Below are 21,868 nucleotides of genomic sequence, written 5' to 3' on the forward strand. Positions count from 1 at the left end.
CTTCTAAATTCGCCGGCCATTAGAGTGATTTGACATGAAACCTTTAATCCACTAGGAACCTGGCCTAAGAAAATAGTTCACACTGCTTTTGAACATTCTGTACAAAGTTCATCACAGCTGTTTCATAAAGGAGAAACTGGAGACAACTGAACGTCCACGGGCATAATGGCGAAATAACTGCCGACCTCTCAAGTTTGCAATCATGCCTTTGTACCATAGCCAGGAGAAATATCAATAACCTCAGATATGCAGATGACACCACCCTTATGGCCGAAAGTGAAGAGGAACTAAAAAGCTTCTTGATGAAAGTGAAACAGGAGGGTGAAAAAATTGGCTTTAAGCTTAACGTTCAGAAAACTAAGATCATGGCATCTGGTCCCATCACTTCATGGCAAATAGATTGGGAAACAGTGGAAACAGTGTCAGATTTTATTTTCTGGGGCTCCAAAATCACTGCAGATGGTGACTGCAGCCATGAAATTAAAAGACGCTTACTCCTTGGAAGGAAAGTTATGACCAACCTAGATAGTGTATTCAAAAGCAGAGACATTACTTTGCCAACATAGGTCCGTCTAGTCAAGGCTATGGTTTTTCCAGTAGTCATGTATGGATGTGAGAGTTGGACTGTGAAGAAGGCCGAGCACCGAAGAATTGATGCTTTTGAACTGTGGTGTTGGAGAAGACTCTTGAGAGTCCCTTGGACTGGAAGGAGGTCCAACCAGTCCATCCTAAAGATCAGTCCTGGGTGTTCATTGGAAGGACTGGTGCTAAAGCTGAAGCTCCAATACTTTGGCCACCTCAGGTGAAGAGTTGACTCAGTGGAAAAGACCCTGATGCTGGGAGAGATTGGGGGCAGGAGGAGAAGGGGACGACAGAGAATGAGATGGCTGGATGGCATCACTGACTTGATGGACGTGAGTCTGAGTGAACTCCGGGAGTTGGTGATGGACAGGGAGGCCTGGTGTGCTGCAATTCATGGGGTCGCAAAGAGTTGGACACGACTGAGCGACTGAACTAAAAAGGAAAAAATAGTTCCCACCAAAGTTACCCACATAAGGGAATGTGAACGGCCCAATGTTAAACTCTGTGTAATCTGAGTTGCCCCACCACACCCAAAGAACCCGGTTCTCCTGCACTGCAGGAGGGTTCCTTACTGACTGAGCCACCAGGGAAGCCCATCTTCACGTCTATCTCCCTAAACCAAGGCCCCTCGTAGGCTGCTGGGGGCGGGGGTCTTACTGTTACATCTACCTCCTCACTTGCTCCGGGTCTATTTTACATTTGTATGCAGAAGAAATTGGCTGGGGAGAAGTCACTAGTTGAAGATCTCTGAGCTTCAGGAGTGCTAAAGAGGGGATTTATATGTACAGTAAGTACACGTTGAAACTTCTTTCAAAAATAAAATGACTTTGGAAAAAGCTAGTTAGCCCTAGAGTATTAAAAAAACAAAGCAAAACTGGGGCTTCCCTGGGGCTCCAGTGGTAAAGAATCCACCCTGCTATGCAAGGGACAGGTTGGATCAGTGGTCAGGTTAGATTCCACACGCTATGGAGCAACCAAGCCCCTGGGCCACTATTTCTGAGCCAGCACTCTAAAGCCTGTTTTGTTTTTTTTTTTTAAGTGCTATTGAAGTGCTTAAGTATGCTCTTGTAGGAGGTGAACAGGTGTCCCTGACACATGGGATTGAAATGAATATTTTGCTGTCTTTCTCTTTTGGCTGCACCCTTGACTTGCTAGCTAAGTCCCATTTTGCCTTCTTCACATGTCAGATGGTAAAGCTCTTTTGGAAGACAGAGAACTGGTTATCTGGAACTACTAAGCAGGTACCAAGATTTGAGAGAAATTTAAAGAGGTAGTACATTTAGTTAGGTTGGTATAAAAAGACAGTTGTGAAACAATTGAAGGCAGAAGGGGGTTGACAGGACGAGATGATTGGATGGCATCACTGACTCAATGGACGTGAGTTTGAGTAAACTTATGCACAGGCTACCTAGGAAATATAACGTGGGGATGAAAGCCGAGTGCCCCTGGGAGTCAGAGTAGGTAAATTTACTTTTTACCCAAGTAGCTTAAAACCTAGTAGATTTTGTAAGTTATGGCTGCCAAGTGACTGTAGTTTCTTTGTTTAGAGGTTCTCTTAAGTTTCAACCCTGATGAAGCAGTTTATCTGATGTCACTTGACTTCAGTAGATACTGTTTAAAAACTCTACAGGAAATCCCCAAGGTGGTGATACACATCCAAGTGGGGGATACACATACACGAGGCACTGGACTTTGTTCCCACTCACTGCTATCAGGGAGTATCAACAGTAATTGAACATACCCTTTAATCCAACAATTCCACTGCTAGGAATTTACTCCTAGATCAGTATCAGAGAAGTTGCTTAAGAAGTTTGTGTAAAGATATACATCACAGTACTGTTTGCAAAACCAAACAATCGGAAATTACCTTCAGGACCAAGTGAACTATGACACATCCACACATTAGGAGTAAAGATAAGAAGGTTGCCCCGCATGTGATAGGAGATCACTGTACAGTACAATGCATTTTGTTAAAAGACACACAAATTGGAAAACTTCCCTTGTAGACAAAAAAAAAAGACTCAGAATTCCCAGCATCATCCCCAAGCCACAGCTCTGGCCCACACTGCTCCTCGGAGCTGGGTCCGTCCCTCTGGAGGCTGCAGCTGTTCCTAGCCATCCTGCCCGCCTTCAGAAGACTGAGTGGGAGGGAAGCAGACACACCCCAGAATCCCAGAAAGTGACCTTTATTTTCCAAACAATTTTATTGAAATGTGCCAAGAGTACATGGGCAGCACAAATGTATGAACAGGAAAAAAAAAAAAAATCACATGTACAATAATTTTTAAAAAGTGAAGGTTAATCTTGGGAGATATCAGTTCCCCCTCCCCTCCCCCTTCAGACTTCCAGCCAGTCCATTATGGTTAAAGCCTCTACTAAACTAGCATTTAAAAAAAGGAATACAGGAACATTTGCAGAAAAGAAAAAAGAAACGAAACAGCAGAAAAGAAAGAAATGTTTTCCTGCTCAGATGGGACTCTTCTTAGGCACCTAATTAGGAGGCGTGCTGAGCGGTGGAGAAACACAACTTCAGAGTGTACGGGTATGGCCCATCTGTAAGAGAGAGAGCCACATGACTGGGCCCCTTTCTGGAGCCTCCCCACTCCCCCCGTTTCCCTGGTTTTGCACACATCTTTTTCTGCAATCCGGGGGTCTAACTCATCCTTGCCAGTTTTGAGATTCAAAAACAAGCCAAATCCACAAGGCATTCCTCCTTCTGTTCCTTAACTGCAAGGAGGATCCCATTCCCAGCTCTTTAGCTGGTGCATGAGGATAGGCCTGCCCAGGAACTGGGTAGGTGAATTTTACTTGCTGGCTAGTACACCCCCCCTTTTCCTGGGTATTATGTGAGCCAGCCTCTGACGCACACAGAATGCCAGCTCCCTGGAGAACAAGCCTAAGCAACTCCCAAGCTGGCAGAGTGGGTGGCTGCAAGCGGCTAGGCTGGTCCTCCCATGTGGAACAGCAGGCTGCTCTCCTGGCGACCAGGTCCCACCTGCCTGTGTCAGCGACAAGAAGGAATTCTCTGGGGCCCTGTCTTGACGGTAGGAAGGACAGCTCTGGCCGGAAGCCAGCCAACCCACTAGGCCACAAGGGGGATGACTGCAGGACACACAGATACTCACTTGGGTTTTTCATCTGGTAATGGTTCAGGAAGCCCAGAGTCTCCAGGGCATCACTCTTGGATTCCCACTCCAGCAGTCCAGAGGAGCTGCGTTCACCTGACGGGAAAATGAAGGTTTTAGGCTGATCTGAGCAGGAGCCAGGGAGCTGCCTGTGTACAACCAGAGAACAGTGGAGGTAGGCGGGGCATTTCACTCACTTTTGCCTGAGAATACTTTCACAGAAGATGGCCGCTTCACTCCCAACTCATCGCAGATCTGCAAGAGAGAGAGAAAACAGACTCAGGAACACAAGAAGTGCCACACGGTGGAATGCAAGCCCACAACCAAATATCTGCATTTTTCTGGACAAGGAGTTGCTAAGCTTTTCTCACACACTCTAAGGTATCCCTATGATCCCCCTCCCCAAAGACTGAAGTATAACACTCTATTATGTTGTCAAACACTGGAAAACTGCTTTTTAAATTTCCCATCTTCAGCCGTAATTTGGGTGTGTTGCAGGTACTAAGTAAATGTTTGCTGAACTGAATAGCAACACCTCAGGCCAGAGTAAGGCCCAAAGTCCAAATCAGCAGTCAGACTCCCACCCTTCCCTGAAGCTGCCTGGTTCCCGAGGGCACTGTAATGGGACCCTCCCTTCTCATCTCATCTAGACCCCAGAGGGCCTGACAGCGAGGATGTTTCAAGACTGGGCTCCAATCACCAACCTACCATCTAGACAAGGAAGAATCCCGCGAAGCAGATGAGTAGCCCCTCTACCTTGCCGAAGATGCAGAGAGCACAGCAGACTCCACTGCTGCTAGGTGCCGTTCTGAGCCTTTCTTGGTCCCTGACATGTGCCCAGCACTCTACCCAGAGCCCAAAAGAGTGCGAGCTCAATAGAGATTTGTTAAAAAATAAAAAAAGAAAACGGATGGCCTCCTCAGATGGCTGTGCTGAGGGATCAACTCTGCAGCACCCACCTCAAAGAAGTTCTCTTCAGTCACCTCCAGAGGGGCATTGAAGAAGTGCAGCACGTTGCTAGGGTGCTGGATGCGGTTCTTGGCTGCCTGCTCTGGAGTGGAGAACCGGTTGTTCCTTGATTCACTGAAGTCTTTGTAACTGCAGGACCCGTCTTCTAGCCCGTATGACTGACCGGGCATGATGGCTGGTTGCTTGGAGACACTGACAGACAGAAGCGGAGCCCCGTCAGACCTCAAGCTGTCCCCCACCTGCTACTGTGGCTTTCCCATCTGACAGCACTGTGTGCCTCGCAGGGCCCTGCTCCACAGCGAAGAGAGGCTAACAGACACTTCCATCACACCCAATGCCAGCCTGGCTAAGCACCTGGCTGCTCTGTGCGCCTCTGACCCCTGTCCAGAGTGGGCTCCACTGCCCTTCCCCTCTCCTCAGTCCCTCTCCACACCTCCCAAGCCCACAGAGACTGGGTATCTACCAGACATTCAGCTTCTGCCCAAACATGAAGTTGTTGTTGAGGTGAGTGATGGCCCGGTCCACAGCATAGCCATCCGCCATCTCCACCATGGCAGCCCCCGGCTTGCTTTTCATGAATTTCACCTTGAGAAGAGCAGTCACAGTCAGCACTACTGGCCAGGTACCAGAGACCCCTCTCCAGACCCTTCCTAGTTAGTTAAAAGCAAGTCAACTCCTGCTCTGGATCTAGGCTTCTGCCTCACTTGTTGAGACAGGTGGACAGAGACACTGGCCTGATCCACAGCAAGTCAAGTCAAGTCAAGTCACTCAGTCGTGTCCGACTCTTTGTGACCCCGTGGACTGCAGCCCACCAGGCTCCTCAGTCCATGGGATTCTCCAGGCAAGAATACTGGAGTGGGTTGCCATTTCCTTCTCCAGGGGATCTTCCCGACCCAGGGATCGAACCCGGGTCTCCCACATTGGAGGCAGACGCTTTAACCTCTGAGCCACCAGGGAAGCAAGTGCTGAGCGCAAGTTGGGCAGCAGAGACTCACTCGGCACTATTTCCCTGATGGCAGGACCCAACCCATGAATGGGTCATTTAATGAAGCACAACAGAAAAGCGGCCACAGGGGGTAAAAAGTACCTACTCCCATCAACACAGAATATGTATAAATACTGAGTTGTGGTTGTTATACAAACACTGAAAACAGTAGTACCAGCTAGAAGTCCTGCTTCCACATAAAGGCATGTGAACCTGGACAAGTTTATCTGCTGCCCCCGATGCTTTCAATTCCCCTGCTTGTCTCATTAAGGATTCTTATAATGAATTTAAGCAACTCACAGCACCTTTAACAGCGTCCTGATACAGCAAGAATATTTGACATGTGCTAGCATTGGAGAAGGAAATGGCAACCCACTCCAGTGTTCTTGCCTGGAGAATCCCAGGGACAGTGGAGCCTGATGGGCTGCCGTCTATAGGGTCGCACAGAGTCAGACACGACTGAAGCAACTTGGCAGCAGTAGCAGCAGCAACAGCTGCTGATATTAACAACAGGCTAGGTCAGGGGCTGCAAAGCAAAAGGCTTTCAGGACCCAGATGGGTTTGACAGCAGAAACCACCTAGTCTGAGGTCGGCAGTCACCAGGCAGCCCCAGTCACCTGTTACCCCTGGTTAAGGCAGAGGGCTCAGTGTTGCTGTTATCACCTGAAGCGTTCCAGAGAAAATCCTATTACCCTCCCTGGACCTGCTTGCTTCTAAAGAGGCTCCTGCCCACTCTTTGCTCACTGAGGGGTCAGAGGATCAGAGCCTCCCTTGGGCCTGTCAGGTCTATTAGGAAAGCAGCGGTCCTAGCAGAAGCTCACCTTCTCCACATTGCCATACAAGCAGAAGACATTGAAGACCCGGTCACAGTTCATCTTAGATTGATCCAAGCCATAGACCATGAGCACAGGGCTGTCGGCGTGGGGGCCATACTCGGGTGGTGGGGGAGGGGGTGGGGGGTGCCCATACTGGGGGCCGTAGCGACTTGGGCCCCGGCGGTGACCCCCCACTGGTGGGCCCATCCTTCTCCCTTCGTAGTGAGGTGGGGGGGGCCCGTAGCCCTCATCATGGTAATGGCTGTGGTACCCACCGTGGGGCCCTCCTGGGGGGTGGGAAGGAAAGAGAGGGAGGACGGGTGAGAATTTGCGTGTCGGGCGGCGGGCAGGGGCACATGAGCCACGGGAGTCCACGGAGGGGAACCCCCTGCCCTCACCATATTCTGCGGGGTGATCTCCCAGTAGAGGGGGCTGCCTCTGGCGTTTGTTAGGGTTGCTGCCAGGGTCACCTGTAGACAGAGAGAACAGTCAGAGGCTGACTCGGAAATGGGCATCTCCCTCCCTCCTGACTGAAGGGCATAGTCTCAGTGTCCCTTGGCTCCTGAGGCCCTGGGCACCAGCCTTCCCTTCCTCAAAAGGGTTACTGGGACGTCCTTCCCAGGTCCAGATCCAGGGTGGGCATGAAGCCCAGGTCTCAAGGCAGGAGCCCACCGTCCCTCCCCCACCCCTGCCCACTGCAAGCAGGTTGCTTTCCTTTCTCAGTGAAGGATGAAGCCAGATTCTGGACTTCTCACTTCCCAGAGCTCTGACAGGAGGTCAGCTCTTGGGCGCTCTGGGGAACTTGCAGCCACTATGGAAGTTGACTGGGGGCCAGGAACAGCTTTCTAAAGTAACTCCCCGAAACGGCAAAGAAGTTAAGAGCCATAAAGTAATTCAGGGAGGAGCAGAAAGGTAAAATCAGGCCCTTGAAGCCCCAAGGTTCTACAAGCGCTAGGGCCGCTCTCTAGAGATGATTTTCTCCAATCTGGTCCCAGCCACCCTCCCCCCCATCATGTTCACCCCAAGGAGAGGGACTGTAGGAAAGGACAAAACAGGGCATCATCAGAACCAATTCAAATGAGCATCATGTACAGGCATCAACAGTCTCAAGACAATGGCGCAGATCCACCCTGCCCCACCCCCAGCTACAGTTCATAATCGCTACCTTAACTTAGCACTTCAAATGGCAGACACGGTGCTAAGCACTTTACAGACAGACATCATCGTTTCTTAAATTCCTCACAACAACCCTATGAGGTAGGTACTAATGTTTTTGTCCCATTTCACAGATAAGGATAATGAGCACTTAGTTTTTAACTGAGCAGTTAAGACACTGTGGCCCAAGGTCACAAAGCAAGTTAGTGACTGAGCCGGGATTTGAACCCAGGCCTGGCTGACTCCAAAAACCCAGGGCTTGGGGCCACTGCCCTTTCCTGCCACCCGGCCTGGGTTTTGTTTTCCAACAGTCATTACAAAGATGGAAAAGGGCTACTTACAGCAGAAGTACAGAGTACAATATCCATTTGTCACAAAAAACAAATCTGTATTTTCTCTTACCATTGGACGCTTCAACAGTGAGTTAGCACAGTTCTGAAAGATGGCGTCCCACCAAACATACACTGCGACCCTGCATCACATGGTTTTACAGTCATAAATACAAGTTACGGTACACATCCGCTACAATTTTTTTTTTTTAAAGAATTGTTTTAAAAGTCAATGTCTCGATTTAAGTCAAAAATGGCTCACAGATGTTCTGTCCTCAGAAGATACCAGAACAGTGGAAAATAAAGGTGTATGCAGTGGGTAGTGTCCCTCCGTGTTGTCACTCCTCACAGTGTGCTGCAGTGCGGTGCTGCTGGCTGTGTAGCTCCGTGTGCGTGTCTCCTGGTTGTAAGGTGTGCCAGTGGCCCCACTACGCCCGCACTTTTGGCCTTGGGAGCGCGCCTGGTTACCCGCCAGCAGGTAACTGTGTACCTCTGAGCTGTTTGGTTTTAGGTCTGTTTTGACTTTTTGATTTTTTTTTTTGCTGTTGTTGTGGTTTTTTTTTTTTTTTGGTTTCTGATCTCCAGCTGGTGCAGATTATGTTGGCAGCCGATGACTGCAGAAAAAAAAAATATCAAAACACAAAAGAAAAAAAAAGAAGGCCCTCCCCAAACCAAAGGACTTAAAAAAACAAACAAAAAAAAAACAAACCCACATGGCGAGGAATGGAGAGGATCCTATTGTCTTGGAGGCCCATGGAATCTACTTCAGTCTATGAATCGTTCTCCGAAAAGAGCGCCGCTGGCTGGCTGGGAGAGCTCTGTTCTCTGTGTTTCCTACTTCTGTGTACATTTTCGGGTTCAAGTTTGCTTGGATTTTGACTTTTTTTTTAATGTTTAGTAAAAAAGCAGTGTCTGCTGCCATGTTGCGTCTCTTTCTTTGTCTCTGTCTGCCTCTGTCTCTGTGCTTGTAGCTGTTCCTTGGAGCGCGGTGTGGTGGTGTTCTTGATGTAGTGAGCTCAAGTCTGCGGCTGTTTCTGGGGACGTGGTGGAGGCTGCGTGTTCTGTTCTCTCCAGGAAGAGCTAGTGGTTTCTACCCTGTGTGTTGGTGAGCAATGTGCAGAGGCAGAGCCGCTGAAGTCTGGTTCCCGAGGGGGTGGCGAAGCACCGCCCTCACTCCAGGTCACCTCATCAGCTCTCGTTTTTTTTTTTGACCCCGGGCCTGGGGGCGGCCAAAGCTGAGAGGCATCAAAACCAATGCACAGCCAGCCCCTGCCACTAGCCCCTGCCGGTCTGCACATCTTCTACTTATGTTCCTTGGAGAAGAAATGGTTGGTTGCCGTGTTTCTGTTAGCAGTCATGTAATGCCATTGCCCGCTCTGGTACATTCACTTGGTCACCAATTTGCCTCTGATCTCTGGAGGGGGCAGCCTGCCCCACAGCGCCCATTGTGAGGGTCCTGGGGAAGAGTCTAGCCCACCCGGCCCACGGCTTCCCAGCAGCAAGGGCAAGCAGGACAGGCCTGCCTAAGAACAGGCGCCTCTGGCTTCCCAGGGCCAGTGAGATGTCAGCGACCAGCCACCTCCCTCAGCCCATGGCCTAGTCCAAACAATCAGACCAAAACAGAAACAGACGGGTGGTTTGGCTGAGGGGGTGCTGCTGTTTTTCAAAGGCAATGCTCCACCTCTCTCTCCTATCCAAGGCAAACCATTCTTGAGAGATTCTAGGAAGAGGGTTGTCCATTTGGGGCCCCTGCAGAGACGTTGCGTCCCCTTACAAGTGAGGCAAGGCGTGTCTGCCCCACTCCAATCCGGGGCGTCTGAACTCCACAAGGTCAATTTGCTCAAAGGCTCTGCTGCAAAGGCCTGGGAGCCCTCATCACCCTCCCCCGTCTCGCTCCCCACAAGCAGACCCTGTCAATGGTGGAGAGCAAGAGGGCCACTCCTAGCCCAGTGAGAATGGAGTCAGTGACCCTAAGCAGGCTCCGAGAAGGTGAGCAGTGGAACCTGCCTGGGAGCCGCCACTGGTTTGCAGGCCATTGCCAGGGCCTCTACTGTTCCCCACCCCACCCAGGCCTCTGCCTTGACCCTGCATCCTCAGCTGCGTCAAAGGGCCGCAAGCAGCAGCTAGGACCTAGAGGCCCCTTATTTACCCTCTTCCACAGGAGTGCATTCTCCAAGAGCTGATCCTTAAGGCCCTCCCATGTCCACAGGGAGCCCAATGGCATTACATAACCCTGAGCCCAGGTCTATGAAGTGAGCTAGTCAAGTGAAGGCAAGGCGGGTGTGTTTAGAATAAAGCGGCCATCAGGATTACCTTGTCCACTGAGATTGGGGTTTGTGTAGTCCCAAGTATCCTGATCATTCTTGAACACGTTTAAGCGTGTAGGCTGCAGGGACAAAACAAAGCTTGAGATCAGCCAGGCCCTAGGCTCACCTGAGAAGTGGAAAAGGAGCAGCCATTTCCCAGACCTACCTTGGCATATTCTATCTTCAGAGTGCAACAGCCTGAGTAGATGTCAGCCCCGTTGAGTGAGGCCTTAGCTCGCTGGGCACTCTGTACAGAGTCAAACGTGAATCAAGTTAAGGCAAAGTCCCATCCCAAGAGCTTTTCATAAAGAGCTCAAGTTGGGCCAAAGAAGAATGAGGGCAAGGCAGCACCCAAAGACAGCTCCAACTGGGCTCTGGGGTGAGCTCACTGCCCATAGCCACTCCTATGGAGACTATGGTAGAGTGCTGCGCTGAAGCAGAGACACTAGCTAGAGTTCTATGACTTGTACTCCCCCCGCAACCCAGATATTAGCATCAGCCTTCTCTGTCACCATCAAAGGTCAAACCACCTTCTTCAGCCCAATCCTCCCCTCATGCTACATGTCTTGACTAAGCCTGAACATCTGAAATGTCAACAAGATTATGTTCCTGTCCTGAAAAACCCATCAGTGAGCTCCCTGTGCACCCTGATCCAAGCTTCACCCCACTGCCTGGGCCACCCTAACTTCTTCCGATGTCTTAGGGAACCCGCTGTTGGCTACTCCTCAGTTGTCAGGTTGTTTGCTTTCTCCAACACTAAGCGCCTGCCCACTTGCAGACCTCTGCAGAGCTGGTGTCCTCAGTGGCGCATCTATCAGTTCCCACCTCCACATGAAAACAGGAGGTCACTTCCTCAGAGACCTTCCCAGAACCTCTGTAAATTCCTTCCCCTTATAGCTCATAGCATGCTCTTCCTTCCCTTCACGCTTTAAACTCTGCACTGCACTTTCACACTACACAATTAACCCTTAAACATGGGTGTGTTTTACAGATACCGATCTCTGTGCAGTTGAAAACCAACATATTTAACCAACTACAGATAACCTCCTACTGAAGTATGCACTTAGTAAGTGAAATGCACCTTAAGAGGATCCAGAGTTCAAGCCTGTGCTGTTCAAGGGTCATCTGTTTACACGTGATTGTTTATTAACTAACCCTTCCAGGAGACCATGGGCTCTATGGAGGCATCTGGCACAAGGCAGGTTTTCAGGAGACACACGCTGCTTGAAAATACGGACTCCTGTGAGCTCCCATCTCAAGGAACACCCATTTCCCAGCAAAGGATATTCCACCATGGCCTGGACGCCATTCTTCCGGAAAATCACAATTCTCTGGACAGGACCACAAGGATTACAGATAGTATAAAGAACATCCTGTAAAAAGCAAAGACGGGCAAGATGAAAAGGCACCAGCCAATTGGTCTGACTCAGGGGAGAGGGAACAGGGAGAAATGGCGGGAGAGAGACTCTACAGAAGATGATCACCAAATACCCACTGGCACGCACCGTGGTAATGGAATAGATGGGGTTTAGGATGGTAAAGAGAAGCACACTGTTGACGCTCCGGGAGTCATCCGAGTCCCCGGGACGGGAGATTTTCTGGCTGGTAGAGTAATTGACAAAAGCTGGGTGGCCCGCAATGTAGATCTGGTTGTCGGCTGCGTAGTTCACGGCGTTGCAAGCCCCCAACACATCTTCAAACTCCACCAATGCCTGTCTCTTTTTAGGCATCACCACCACATAGCTGGCAGAGAGAACACAGGTTGCAATCATCATAGGGGGATGGAGACGATGAGAGTCAGAGGACAGCCTCAACCTTCTGTGAGCTGATTGCCCCCTGGCCTCTCGAGTGCTCTGCACCCTGTCATGGCATCCTGACCTGTACCTTACACCCCTTGCCGGAAATGGCATGACAAGCAAAAGGTGTCTGCAGCTTTGGCATTACAGTCTTTGGCACAGAACTTGCTGTAACTTATCCAAAGTACAACGGCTAACCCCAAGAGTAGTGAAGCCTCAGAACCTAGCTAAAGGAATCTGGACTGAAATTGAAATAGGTTACTTGCAACCAGAAACCCGGTGACACATAGGACACCAAGGAGTTAACTCATTTGAATACCCAAGCCCAACCCCTGGCCTCTGACTGAGTACCTGATGGGTCCAAACTCCTGCAAGGCCTCCACAAGGTCAGCTTCCACCACACCGTCAATCAGGCCCCTGATGTGAACAACTGGGGAGGCAGGGGTTTTATGCGGGTCATCGTAGTTCTCCTGAGAAAGGAAGCAAAACCAAGACTTTACTTTCTGCTGTACAAGATGGTGGCCTACTGGCTTCTGCACTGTTGGGGACTCAGATGGATAAGACATTTGCGTGTCACCCAGGAAGAACATACATGGCAGACAATAAGGAACAGCAATTCAACCAATCATCCCAAAAGGATTCTGGGTCAGCAGAGCAGAAGGCCTAAGTGGATGGTCACTTGACTAATGGCTCTTACTGTTAACTTCTGAAGAAAACAAAATGGGAGACGAAGGAAATCTCAAGCCCCATCTTACTAATTCATTCTTCCCAGAACCAATCTCTTCCAACTGACCAAAGAAATGTGGGAAGAGTGGCTTGGAAAGGGGACTCAATTTTCTGCTGCAGCCTGAACCAGGACATTCCCTTTCCATTCACCCGAGCTTCTTTGCCCATCCTCTATTGGAGGAACATGCCATCACCACACAGCCTAACACTGCTGTTCCCCACCACTCATCCCCAGGTCCAGCAGGTGCCTCAGATGCTGTGGCATCCTGGCCAGTCCTGACTGCCTCTAGTCTTTACTCTCCCACCAAAATCTGTATTGAAAAATACTACCTAGACCAAACTAAGGAAAAAGAGGGTGAAGAAAGTCTTAAAAAAAAAACCAAAACCACCTATCACTAAAAACCAGGACACTTCCCTTCCCAGGGGAAGTATTTCTCCACCCACAGACAAATGTCTCTGAGAATCAAGAGGAAAGTTAAGCTTCTCCACCTCTCCTGGGCTCTGGGCCCAGCCTCCCGTCTGAGAACCACTAGGCAGAAGCCCATGTAACAGGGGCAGAATTGGATTCTATTTCAGGAATGAACCACACAAACCACAGGCACCACACCCGCCTGAGGTTACCAGCTCAGCGATTTGGAGTTCCACAGCCCTCTTCAGTTCTAACCCCAGCTGCTCCCTAGTTTAGCTACAAGATCAAATGTGTAATAGTTAATAACATTCTTTATCTCACAGAAGAGTGTTAAGTATTAAAATACCTTTATTATGCATGCAATGAAGCTTCTCGCACGGTTTAAATGCCTGTAAATCACAGCTACAGGGCGCCACTAAACCCTGGAAAACCCTGCAAATGGCTGAACCGGACAGGATTTCATGAACTTCCAGGGAAGAAAAAATGGGCTCCAAGCCAGAAGTAACAATTGGTTGTCTTTTCGACGTAGGACACTGAAGAGGCTGAATCCCTTCCAAAGCGCCCACCCCTCAGGGAACATTTTCGTTCACCAAACCTACCGCACCCATTTAACCCCAGAAACTGTAAGCAAACTTGTGATGACTCCAAAGCATGGTTCAACTTCCAAATATCTAAAAAGACCTTTCACAACTTTTTTCTTCCGGTTTTCAATGTCGACAAAACGAGGCATACTTTGATCTGGGTAAATACCCTCAAGTAAATAAATTTCTGTATTGAGACAAAACATGACGCTACAAAAACTAAACAGCGTTCAGGCATAATACCCAACTCAGGCGCGGAAAAGGCCACCACCCACTAGTTCCCGCTCAAGCAGTCCCCCCCCCACCCCCCCATCCCCCGCACAACCGCCCACGAGGCCCGGACAGGAGAAGTGCGCCTGCGCATAGGGCAAGAGAAGAGAATGATAAAGAAAAAAAAAACGGCCCGGCCGCGTGCCCGGCCTCCACATGCCAGCCCGCGACGCCTGCGCACTGCACCACCTGCAGCGCGAGCAGCTTCCTCCGCCCCCCTACACCCCGCTCTGTAGAGCGCGCACGCGCAAGCGCTTGTCCTCGCGCAAACCCCGCCGTTTGCCCAACGCCCGCCCCTCCCCCACCCCTTCTACAGGGCGAGAGCCTGGGCGCGTGCGCACAGCCCCCCAACAAATAAATGCCCTCAAAGTGAGAAAATTTCCCTCCCTGCCCGGCGATCTCCGGCGTCCAGGACCCTGGCCTCACCCCGCCGCCACCGCCCGCCGCCCCGGCTCCTCCGCCGCCGCCGCCGCCGCCTCCATGCTGGTCGCCGGCGTTGTCAGTCTTGAGCCGTTTGGGGGCCCGGCCGCCCTCACTGCCGCCGCCGTAGTAACGGCCACCGCCGCCTCCGCCGCCCGCCGCCGCCATCTTCACCATCGCTCCGGACCGCCTCCGCTGCTCGTCCGGCTGCTGCCTCTGCTCCAGCCGCCGACGCCGCTTCTCCGCCCGGGGCAGCAGCCTCCGCGACATGGCGGCGCAGAACCCGCCTCCCCCCGCCTCTCATTGGGGGAGGGACACGCCCGTCACCCGCCGCCCCCACCCGATAGGGGGAGCCACTGGTCCCGCCGCGGGGGGAGGGGAAGCCTCCATACGCCTTGCGCGCCTACTGGGTAAAGCGCACGCCCTTCTGCAGGAGTGCCCGCCCTCGTTTGTCTGAGACACTCCTTATAGGCGAGAGCTCTCTGCCAGTCATTTCTCTGGCCCCGCCGCCTTAAAATAAACTCTAACTTGATTGGTTGGATTTCTGGCACGGCATGGCTTCCTTAGGAGTACCTGATAGGAGCAGCACACCCTCACTGTCAAAAGCCCCGCCTCCTTCCCACTTTCATTGGTTTTTCTCGGTAATCCATCTAGCCAAAAGCCCCCTTAGACTTTCAGTCACGGTTACTACCTCCCCGTGCCTCTCCACAAGGAGACAAGACGGCCCCTCCCTTTGCCTCTCTCCAATGGCTACTACAGACGCCGATCTCCAGCTAGACGCCCGATTAGTCAATTGAGAGTGGAAAGAGTCCTCTTACTAGATGTTAGGCCCACTGGTGACCCCTGATTGGGTGAAAAAGGGGAATCCACTTTGGCGCAGTCTACGAAAGGATCGGGGCCGAGGACGCATGCGCGAATCACGTTCGGTCACCTCCAGAGGCGGGGCGACCCTCCAGAGGAGGGAAGGCCTGGAGCACCAAGAGTGTGTGTTGACTCCTGTGAGCAGCATCGGCAGGGTAGACTCTTAGAAGGGCAATTGCCAGTGCAGCTCTGTACCGATCCCTATCTCCTATTCCTCTCCATTGCTAACCTTCACAATTTTAGAGGGAAAAACATTTTTGAACTCAATTTGACCCTTTTCCTCACTATTAAACCATTTGCTGCTGCTGTCTATCTTATGACCCTGTCCAATTCGCCCGCGTCCTTTCACCACTTCACGTCTAAATTCAACCACAAATAACTCCTTTTAGTTTGCAGAAAGGGAAGAATCTTTCTCGCACCTCTCGATCTATGCCCGAGCAGGCTCTTCGAACTAGAACACTTTCATCCACTATCCCTCCGGCCAGAATTAGGGATTAAAATTCTAAAATTTCTCTTGTTCGTGCTCTGTTCACTCTGAAAAGCATTCTTGGCCCTACCATCCCAGACCCTCGGTTTCCCTCATGATAACCCCTGATCGCTCAGGCCAACGGTTTTCACTCAACAGTCCTTACTATTCTGGGTTGTCAGTTTGGTGAATGCCCTTTTTCGTAGCATGAAAGTGCTTGTGTGATCTGTGTGTTGGTCTTAGAGAAGCTGCCCCCGACCCCGCCCGCCACCAAGCGCCAGGCACAGCACCCTGCACAGTGCTAGCTAGCTACTCGGCAAAGGCGAGCAGTTATGGTGTTCTAAGTGTTCGACGGGCCTCATTTCCTCTGGGACGGGTAGGGCTACCCACGCAGAGAACACCCACCCAGTCTCTAGGGTCCAACGACGGCCAACGCCTGGAGCGGGGGTGGCGGGGTCCGGGGTTGACCCTAGGATCCGGCCCAAAGAACTCTATAAATTTACGGGGCTGTCTGCTGGCGGCGGGGGGGGGCGGGGGCGGGGGTGAGGGGTCCGGGGGTGGAGCCGGGGTGGGGGGAAGGGAAGGAGAATGGAAGAGGCTAAAGATGCTACGGAACCTTTCCACTCGGGCGAAAGGGGCTTCCTGAAATAGGGTGTCCTCTTGGAAACTAAGTTTGAAATGGGGTCAGTGGCACTAAGAGAGTGAGATCGGCTTGGTAGCTCTGTGAGTTTGGGGAGATGAAAGTTGGGGTAGGCTGATCTGGATCTAAATCAGCTCTCAGTCACTCCGGAAAGATCCGAACGGGCCGGCCAAAAGGAGACGGGGGACGGCGCAGCGCCTCCAACACGTGATCCGAGCGACGGAATTAAGGCGGGGCGGGTCGGACTGAAGGGCGGGGTCGCCGAGGTCCCGACGTCAGAGGAATGCGGTGGGGGGAGGGGAAGAGAAGGGGCCCCTCCCCTCCCCGCCCCCGCGCCTGGCCCGGACGCCCCTCGCGCCGGCGCGCGCCGACGGGATGCGGCGGAACCGTCCCCCTCGCAACACGTTCCAGGCCGCTCGCCCCCTCGAGCGCGTCCACGGCGGGCGACCGAACGGCCGCGTTATCTGCACCCCCGAGCTCCCAACCTCCGCCCCTCCCCCACCCGTTGCACGCCGACCGCGGCCGCGGGCCCGAGGCGGCGCCTCCGTGGGATGCCCCCGCACCCCTCCCTGACCCCTCGCCCCCATCCCCTACCAGTTCGGCGGCGAGCCTGGCCGGCCGTCCGAGATCGAAAAGAGAGCAGACACTGGGAAGTTTTGGGGGAGGGAGGGGCGGGCCTTAAAGGGACCACGACCTTTTTCCAGCGGGGGGAAAAAAAACGTGGGGGGGTTGTTGCGGGGGGAGACCGAGAGTTGCCCTGCAACTGAATGGAGGAAACAACGCAAAGAGAGGATGGGAAGACTCCGCGTCCCTTTTCCCCAAACAACCCCAACCTCTCAACACCCGCCCCACATCCCTCACAGAAAGTAGCACAGTTGTTTGGGAATCAATGCCTCTTTGCTCCTGGTCAGCCAAGTGTTGTGTTGGTTGAGGTGAATGTTGGGGTGCTCATTATACAGACGGGGAAATGAGCTCAGGGGACGCTAGCAACTAACCCAGGATCCCACCGCTTGTAAGTGGCAGATACAGAAGAATTTGCCGCAAAGACGCATAACCACTGCAGTGCCTGTTATGGTTATGGAGTGGGGGTGGGGTGGGGCTGCAGTATACCCTGGAGATTAAGAGCGTGGGTCCCGGGGTCAGACTGTCAGCTTTCAGATGTGGGCGGTGAACCTACTAGCTCTGTGGCGTTGGAAAAGTGATTTCGCATTCTGGGGCCTCTGTTGAGTTTGGGTGCAGGTGCACTCAACCTGCATCGTTGGCTGGTCTTGAGAGGTGCTGAGAATGTCCAAACGGGACCTCAGATCTACCTCCAGTTCAGAGACTGAGGCCGGGAGAAGGGAAAGACCAGCTGAAGATTAACTAGCCTCTGAAAAAACAAATCCTCCCCTCCTTAGCACCTCCAGGGCATAATCTAACCTTTTGTGGGCCCATCTAAATCCACGCCTAACCCTTTCCCCTTGTCCTCCACATGGCATTAACACTGGTTTTCCTTCTGTTCATCAAATACCCAAAGCTCATTCGTGACGCTGCACTGGCTACTAGTCTGTCTAGAGAACACTTTTCTCCCAAATCTTTGCTCCTCATTTGACAGGCCTTGGCTCAAATGTCACTTGCTGAGCACCCTGCCTAGTTAGCCCCTATACATAATCATGATTTCCCATCTTTGCTCTTATTGACGTGAAAATATCTAATTATTTAATTTTTGTCACCTTACTGGCATCTGGGCTCTTTGGGAGCCAGAAGTAGGTATGTTTTAATTCCTCCAAGGACCATTCATATAACAGATGTTTATTGAGCTCACACTAATTGGGGCATCTGGGATAAAATGATGAACAAGATAGGGAAAAACTCCCTTCTTCCTGGAGTTTACAATCTAGTGTAAAAGATGCACAATCTTCAAGTAAAACGTGTATCAGATGATGATAACTGCTATGAAGACAGTAAAATAGAGAAGGAGGATGAGACGTGCATGAGGGCAGTTGGCTCAGAAGGGTGTTCAGGGGAAGCCTCACTGAGAAGATGATATTTATTTTATTATTGTATTTAAAAAAATTAAAAAATCTTTTGGCTATGCCACACTTAGTTCCCCAACCAGGGATTGAACCTGAGCCCCCTGCTTTGGAAGCACAAAGCCTTAACCACTGGACACCAGGGAAGTCTCTATTTTATTATTATTATTATTTACAAGATGACACTTTAGCAAAGCCCTGAAGTGGAGAGAGAGGAGGTCATGTGGATGCTGGGGGACGAGCATTCCAAGGGAACATCCAGTGCAAAGGCCCTGAGGTGACTGTGAACCTGATGTGTTCCAGGAATTGGGGCTTCCCTGTTGGCTCAGGTAGTAAAGAATCTGTCCACCATGCAGGAGATCGGGATTTGATCCCTGGGTCAGAAAGATCCCCTGGAGAAGAGAATGGCTACCAGTATTCTACAATATTCTTACCTGGAGAATCCCCTGGACAGAGAAGTCTCCAGGCTACAGTCCATGGGGTCACAAAGAATCAGACACTGCTGAGCGACTGACACTTTGTGGCAGGAGTAAAGGGAGGAAGGGGTAAATGCTAAGTGATGACATCAGGGAACAGGGAGAGGGCAGTTTGTGAGTGTATTCCTGGGCCACAGGGAGGGGAGGATTTTGAGATGAGGTCTCAGGATGGTCATGAGCAGGGGAGGGCCCTGGTCGGGATCAGGTGTTCATGGGAGCCCTGCGGCTGTGGGCTGTGGGTGCGGCAAACTGACTGGGAGGTGAGATGGGAGCAGGAAGACAGTGAGGAGGCTGAGTCAAGGGAAAGGCTGGAGAAGGTGGAAGAGATCAGGATGGGAGGCGTGGAGGGATTGAAGTGAGCAGGTTATGGATGTGTTTTGAACTTTGAGCTCACAGGATGGTCTGAGGGGTCAAAATTCCTCATGATTCAAAACTACCCCCACTGCGGGGCTCATGGCGGTTTAGTCACTCAATCATGTCCAACCCTTGCAACCCCCTAAACTGTACCCGGCCAGGCTCCTCTGTCCATGGGATTTTCCAGGCAAACATTCTCGAGTGCGTTGCCATTTCCTTCTCCAGGGGATCTTCCTGACCCAGGGATCAAACCTGCATCTCCGGCATTGCAAGTTGATTCTCTACCACTGAGGCACAAATAATGCCTGCAGGGCTCATAGCGGTGGCCAACATCCCCAGCTATTTTTGGTCCTCTATCCACTAAGAGATGCTGCATTTTTAAGGAGACTCTCTTCTCCCTCTCCATTTGACAAAGACCTGTTCCATGGCCTCCCAGGACCAGCTCTCCTGGGAGTGTGTCCATGTCAGTGTTGGGGGTGTGCATAACCACTCTAGAACACTTAAAGCAAAACCCAGTCCAGAGGGAGGTGGGGGTGCCGCTGGCTTGTAGCCTTAAAAACACACACAATTTTTTTTTAATTTTAAAATTTTATTTATGTATTTACTTTTTGACCGCTGCATGACTTGTGGGATCTAAGTTCCTGGACCAGGGATCAAGCCCATGTCCCGTGTAGTAGATTCACCGATTCTTAACCACTGGACCACCAACCAGGGAAGTCCCAATAATTTTTAAAATTGAAGTATAGTGGATTTATGATATTGTGTGTCCCTCCCATGGCCATACTTAGACCTTGTCTCACTAACCATGGCCTCTTTAGAAGCTCAATTTCATGTGTGTTACTCTGTACCTATTGCCCATCTATTTCATTCCTTTCAGAAGCTCAACTCCAATAATTCATTAGCCCTACCATGTTTCCATGGTCGCTCAGCTCCCTCGTACCTTCCCACAGATTAAATTCCTTGACCAACCACTGTAATCACTGCACCCAAGCTTATGCCCATTCTCTATACACTCCACCCTACTCATCTTGCAAAACCACAATCCTTATTAAATCTAAGGTTCCATCTATCACATGCCTGCATCTGTGCAGGTGAATGTGGGTGGAGAAAAATATACAATCATGTTAACCGGTCTCACCTTAAATTCATTCCCATAGACTTGGAATGGATGCACAATGGTGTGTAATAAATTTTCCTGTGTCCCCGGTCTCTTGGGCTTCCCTCGTGCCTCAAATGGTAAAGAATTCGCCTGCCATGCAGGAGACCTGGGTTCAATTCCTGGGTTGAGAAGATCCCCTGGAGGAGGGCACGGCAACCCACTCCAGTATTCTTGCCTAGAGAATCCCCCTGGACAGAGGTGCCTGGCGGGCTACAGTCCATGGGGTGGCAAAGAGTCGGACATGACTGAGCAACGAAGCGTGCATGCGCGTGCACATAGACGCACACACGCACACATACACACATCCCCTGACTCTCCCAGAGAATATGTCAGATCTTCTCAAATCTCTACCAGCGAGTCTTCCCTGGTTGTCCGGTGGCTAAGACGCCATGCTCCCAATGCACAGGGCCCGGGTTCCATCCTGATCAGGAACTAGATACCACATGCCAAAACAAAGACTGAAGATCCCATGTGCTGCAACTAACGCCCAGAACAGCCAAATAAATAAAATAAAATAAGCAAACCTTCTAACAGCATATTCTGCTCAACAGTGCCTTTCTTCTTGCTTCCTGAGAGAACCACAGCCACCCTCCCCCCACATCCCCTCTCCTGCATCTTCACCGCCCACTCCACCTCCCCACTTTTAAGTGGGGTAACTAGCCATGTTCCCATCTGCTGAGCTTCTTTTTTTTTCCCCCTATGCATAATCTAATTTTTTTTCTTCACCTATTCAAGAAATTGGTCTCCTGTGGGCTCAGGGTCTCAGGAGAGAAATGTGAGAAGCCCCAAAGCAGGAATAGGTCAGGTTTCTTTTTTTAAAGCCTCTTCAGGGCTTTGAACGGAAATAGCTTCATGGTCTGTTGGGCCTCAAATTGAAAACTCAGATGCCTTTAGGGGTTAATGGGTAAAGCTGGCCTGGTAGGGGAAAAATTCTCAGTTGCATTACAGAGTTGTGACTTAATTTTCCTCAAGCTTTACTAAGATATGCCTGACTTTCAAGAAACCATACATATTCAAAGTATACAGTTGATGGGGACTTCCCTGGCAGTCCAGTAGCTGAGACTCCTAACGTCCAGTGCAGGGGGTGCAAGTTCGATACCTGGTCAAGGAATTAGGATCCCACATGCCACACAGTGCAGACAAAAGTAATTTAAAAAAATAAAATTAAAACTATAAAGTATACAGTTGATGAGTTTTGACTTACATATAAACCTGTGAAAATACCACCACAGTCCAGATAATGACCCAAAGAAACAAAAGACCTACTATTGTACAGCACAGGGAACTATACTCAATATTTCATGATAGCCCATACGGGAAAAGAATCTGAAAAAGAGAGTATATATATATGTATACACACACACACACATACATACACACAGACTTCCCAGGTGACGCTAGCAGTAAAGAACCCACCTGCCAATGCAGGAGT

At 50.8% G+C, this 21,868-nt stretch overlaps 1 protein-coding gene across 3 annotated transcripts; it reads right to left on the reverse strand.

The window, feature by feature from the left end:
* Window positions 1-2,778: 2,778 nt before the first annotated feature.
* On the reverse strand, window positions 2,779-17,060 carry HNRNPL (heterogeneous nuclear ribonucleoprotein L). 3 transcript variants are annotated; one of them, XM_068991794.1, is made up of 13 exons: window positions 17,030-17,060; window positions 12,414-12,532; window positions 11,772-12,009; window positions 11,554-11,639; window positions 10,433-10,529; window positions 10,274-10,346; window positions 6,875-6,946; window positions 6,483-6,763; window positions 5,140-5,261; window positions 4,667-4,868; window positions 3,905-3,962; window positions 3,708-3,803; window positions 2,779-3,135 (listed from the first exon to the last, which is right to left on the reverse strand). In XM_068991794.1, the coding sequence occupies exons 3-13, from the start codon at window positions 11,994-11,996 to the stop codon at window positions 3,077-3,079; spliced, it is 1,371 nt and encodes a 456-aa protein (XP_068847895.1). In that variant the 5' UTR covers window positions 11,997-12,009; window positions 12,414-12,532; window positions 17,030-17,060; the 3' UTR covers window positions 2,779-3,076. The 3 variants fall into 3 exon arrangements, with proteins under 3 accessions (XP_068847895.1, XP_068847894.1, XP_068847893.1); XM_068991793.1 differs by lacking the exon at window positions 17,030-17,060 and adding an exon at window positions 14,475-14,738; XM_068991792.1 differs by lacking the exon at window positions 17,030-17,060 and adding an exon at window positions 14,475-14,738 and having other exon boundaries at window positions 6,483-6,946.
* Between the last annotated feature and the right edge of the window lie 4,808 nt (window positions 17,061-21,868).

The sequence above is a fragment of the Capricornis sumatraensis genome, chromosome 20 (genome assembly GCF_032405125.1).
Source record: "Capricornis sumatraensis isolate serow.1 chromosome 20, serow.2, whole genome shotgun sequence".
NCBI lineage: Eukaryota > Metazoa > Chordata > Mammalia > Artiodactyla > Bovidae > Capricornis > Capricornis sumatraensis.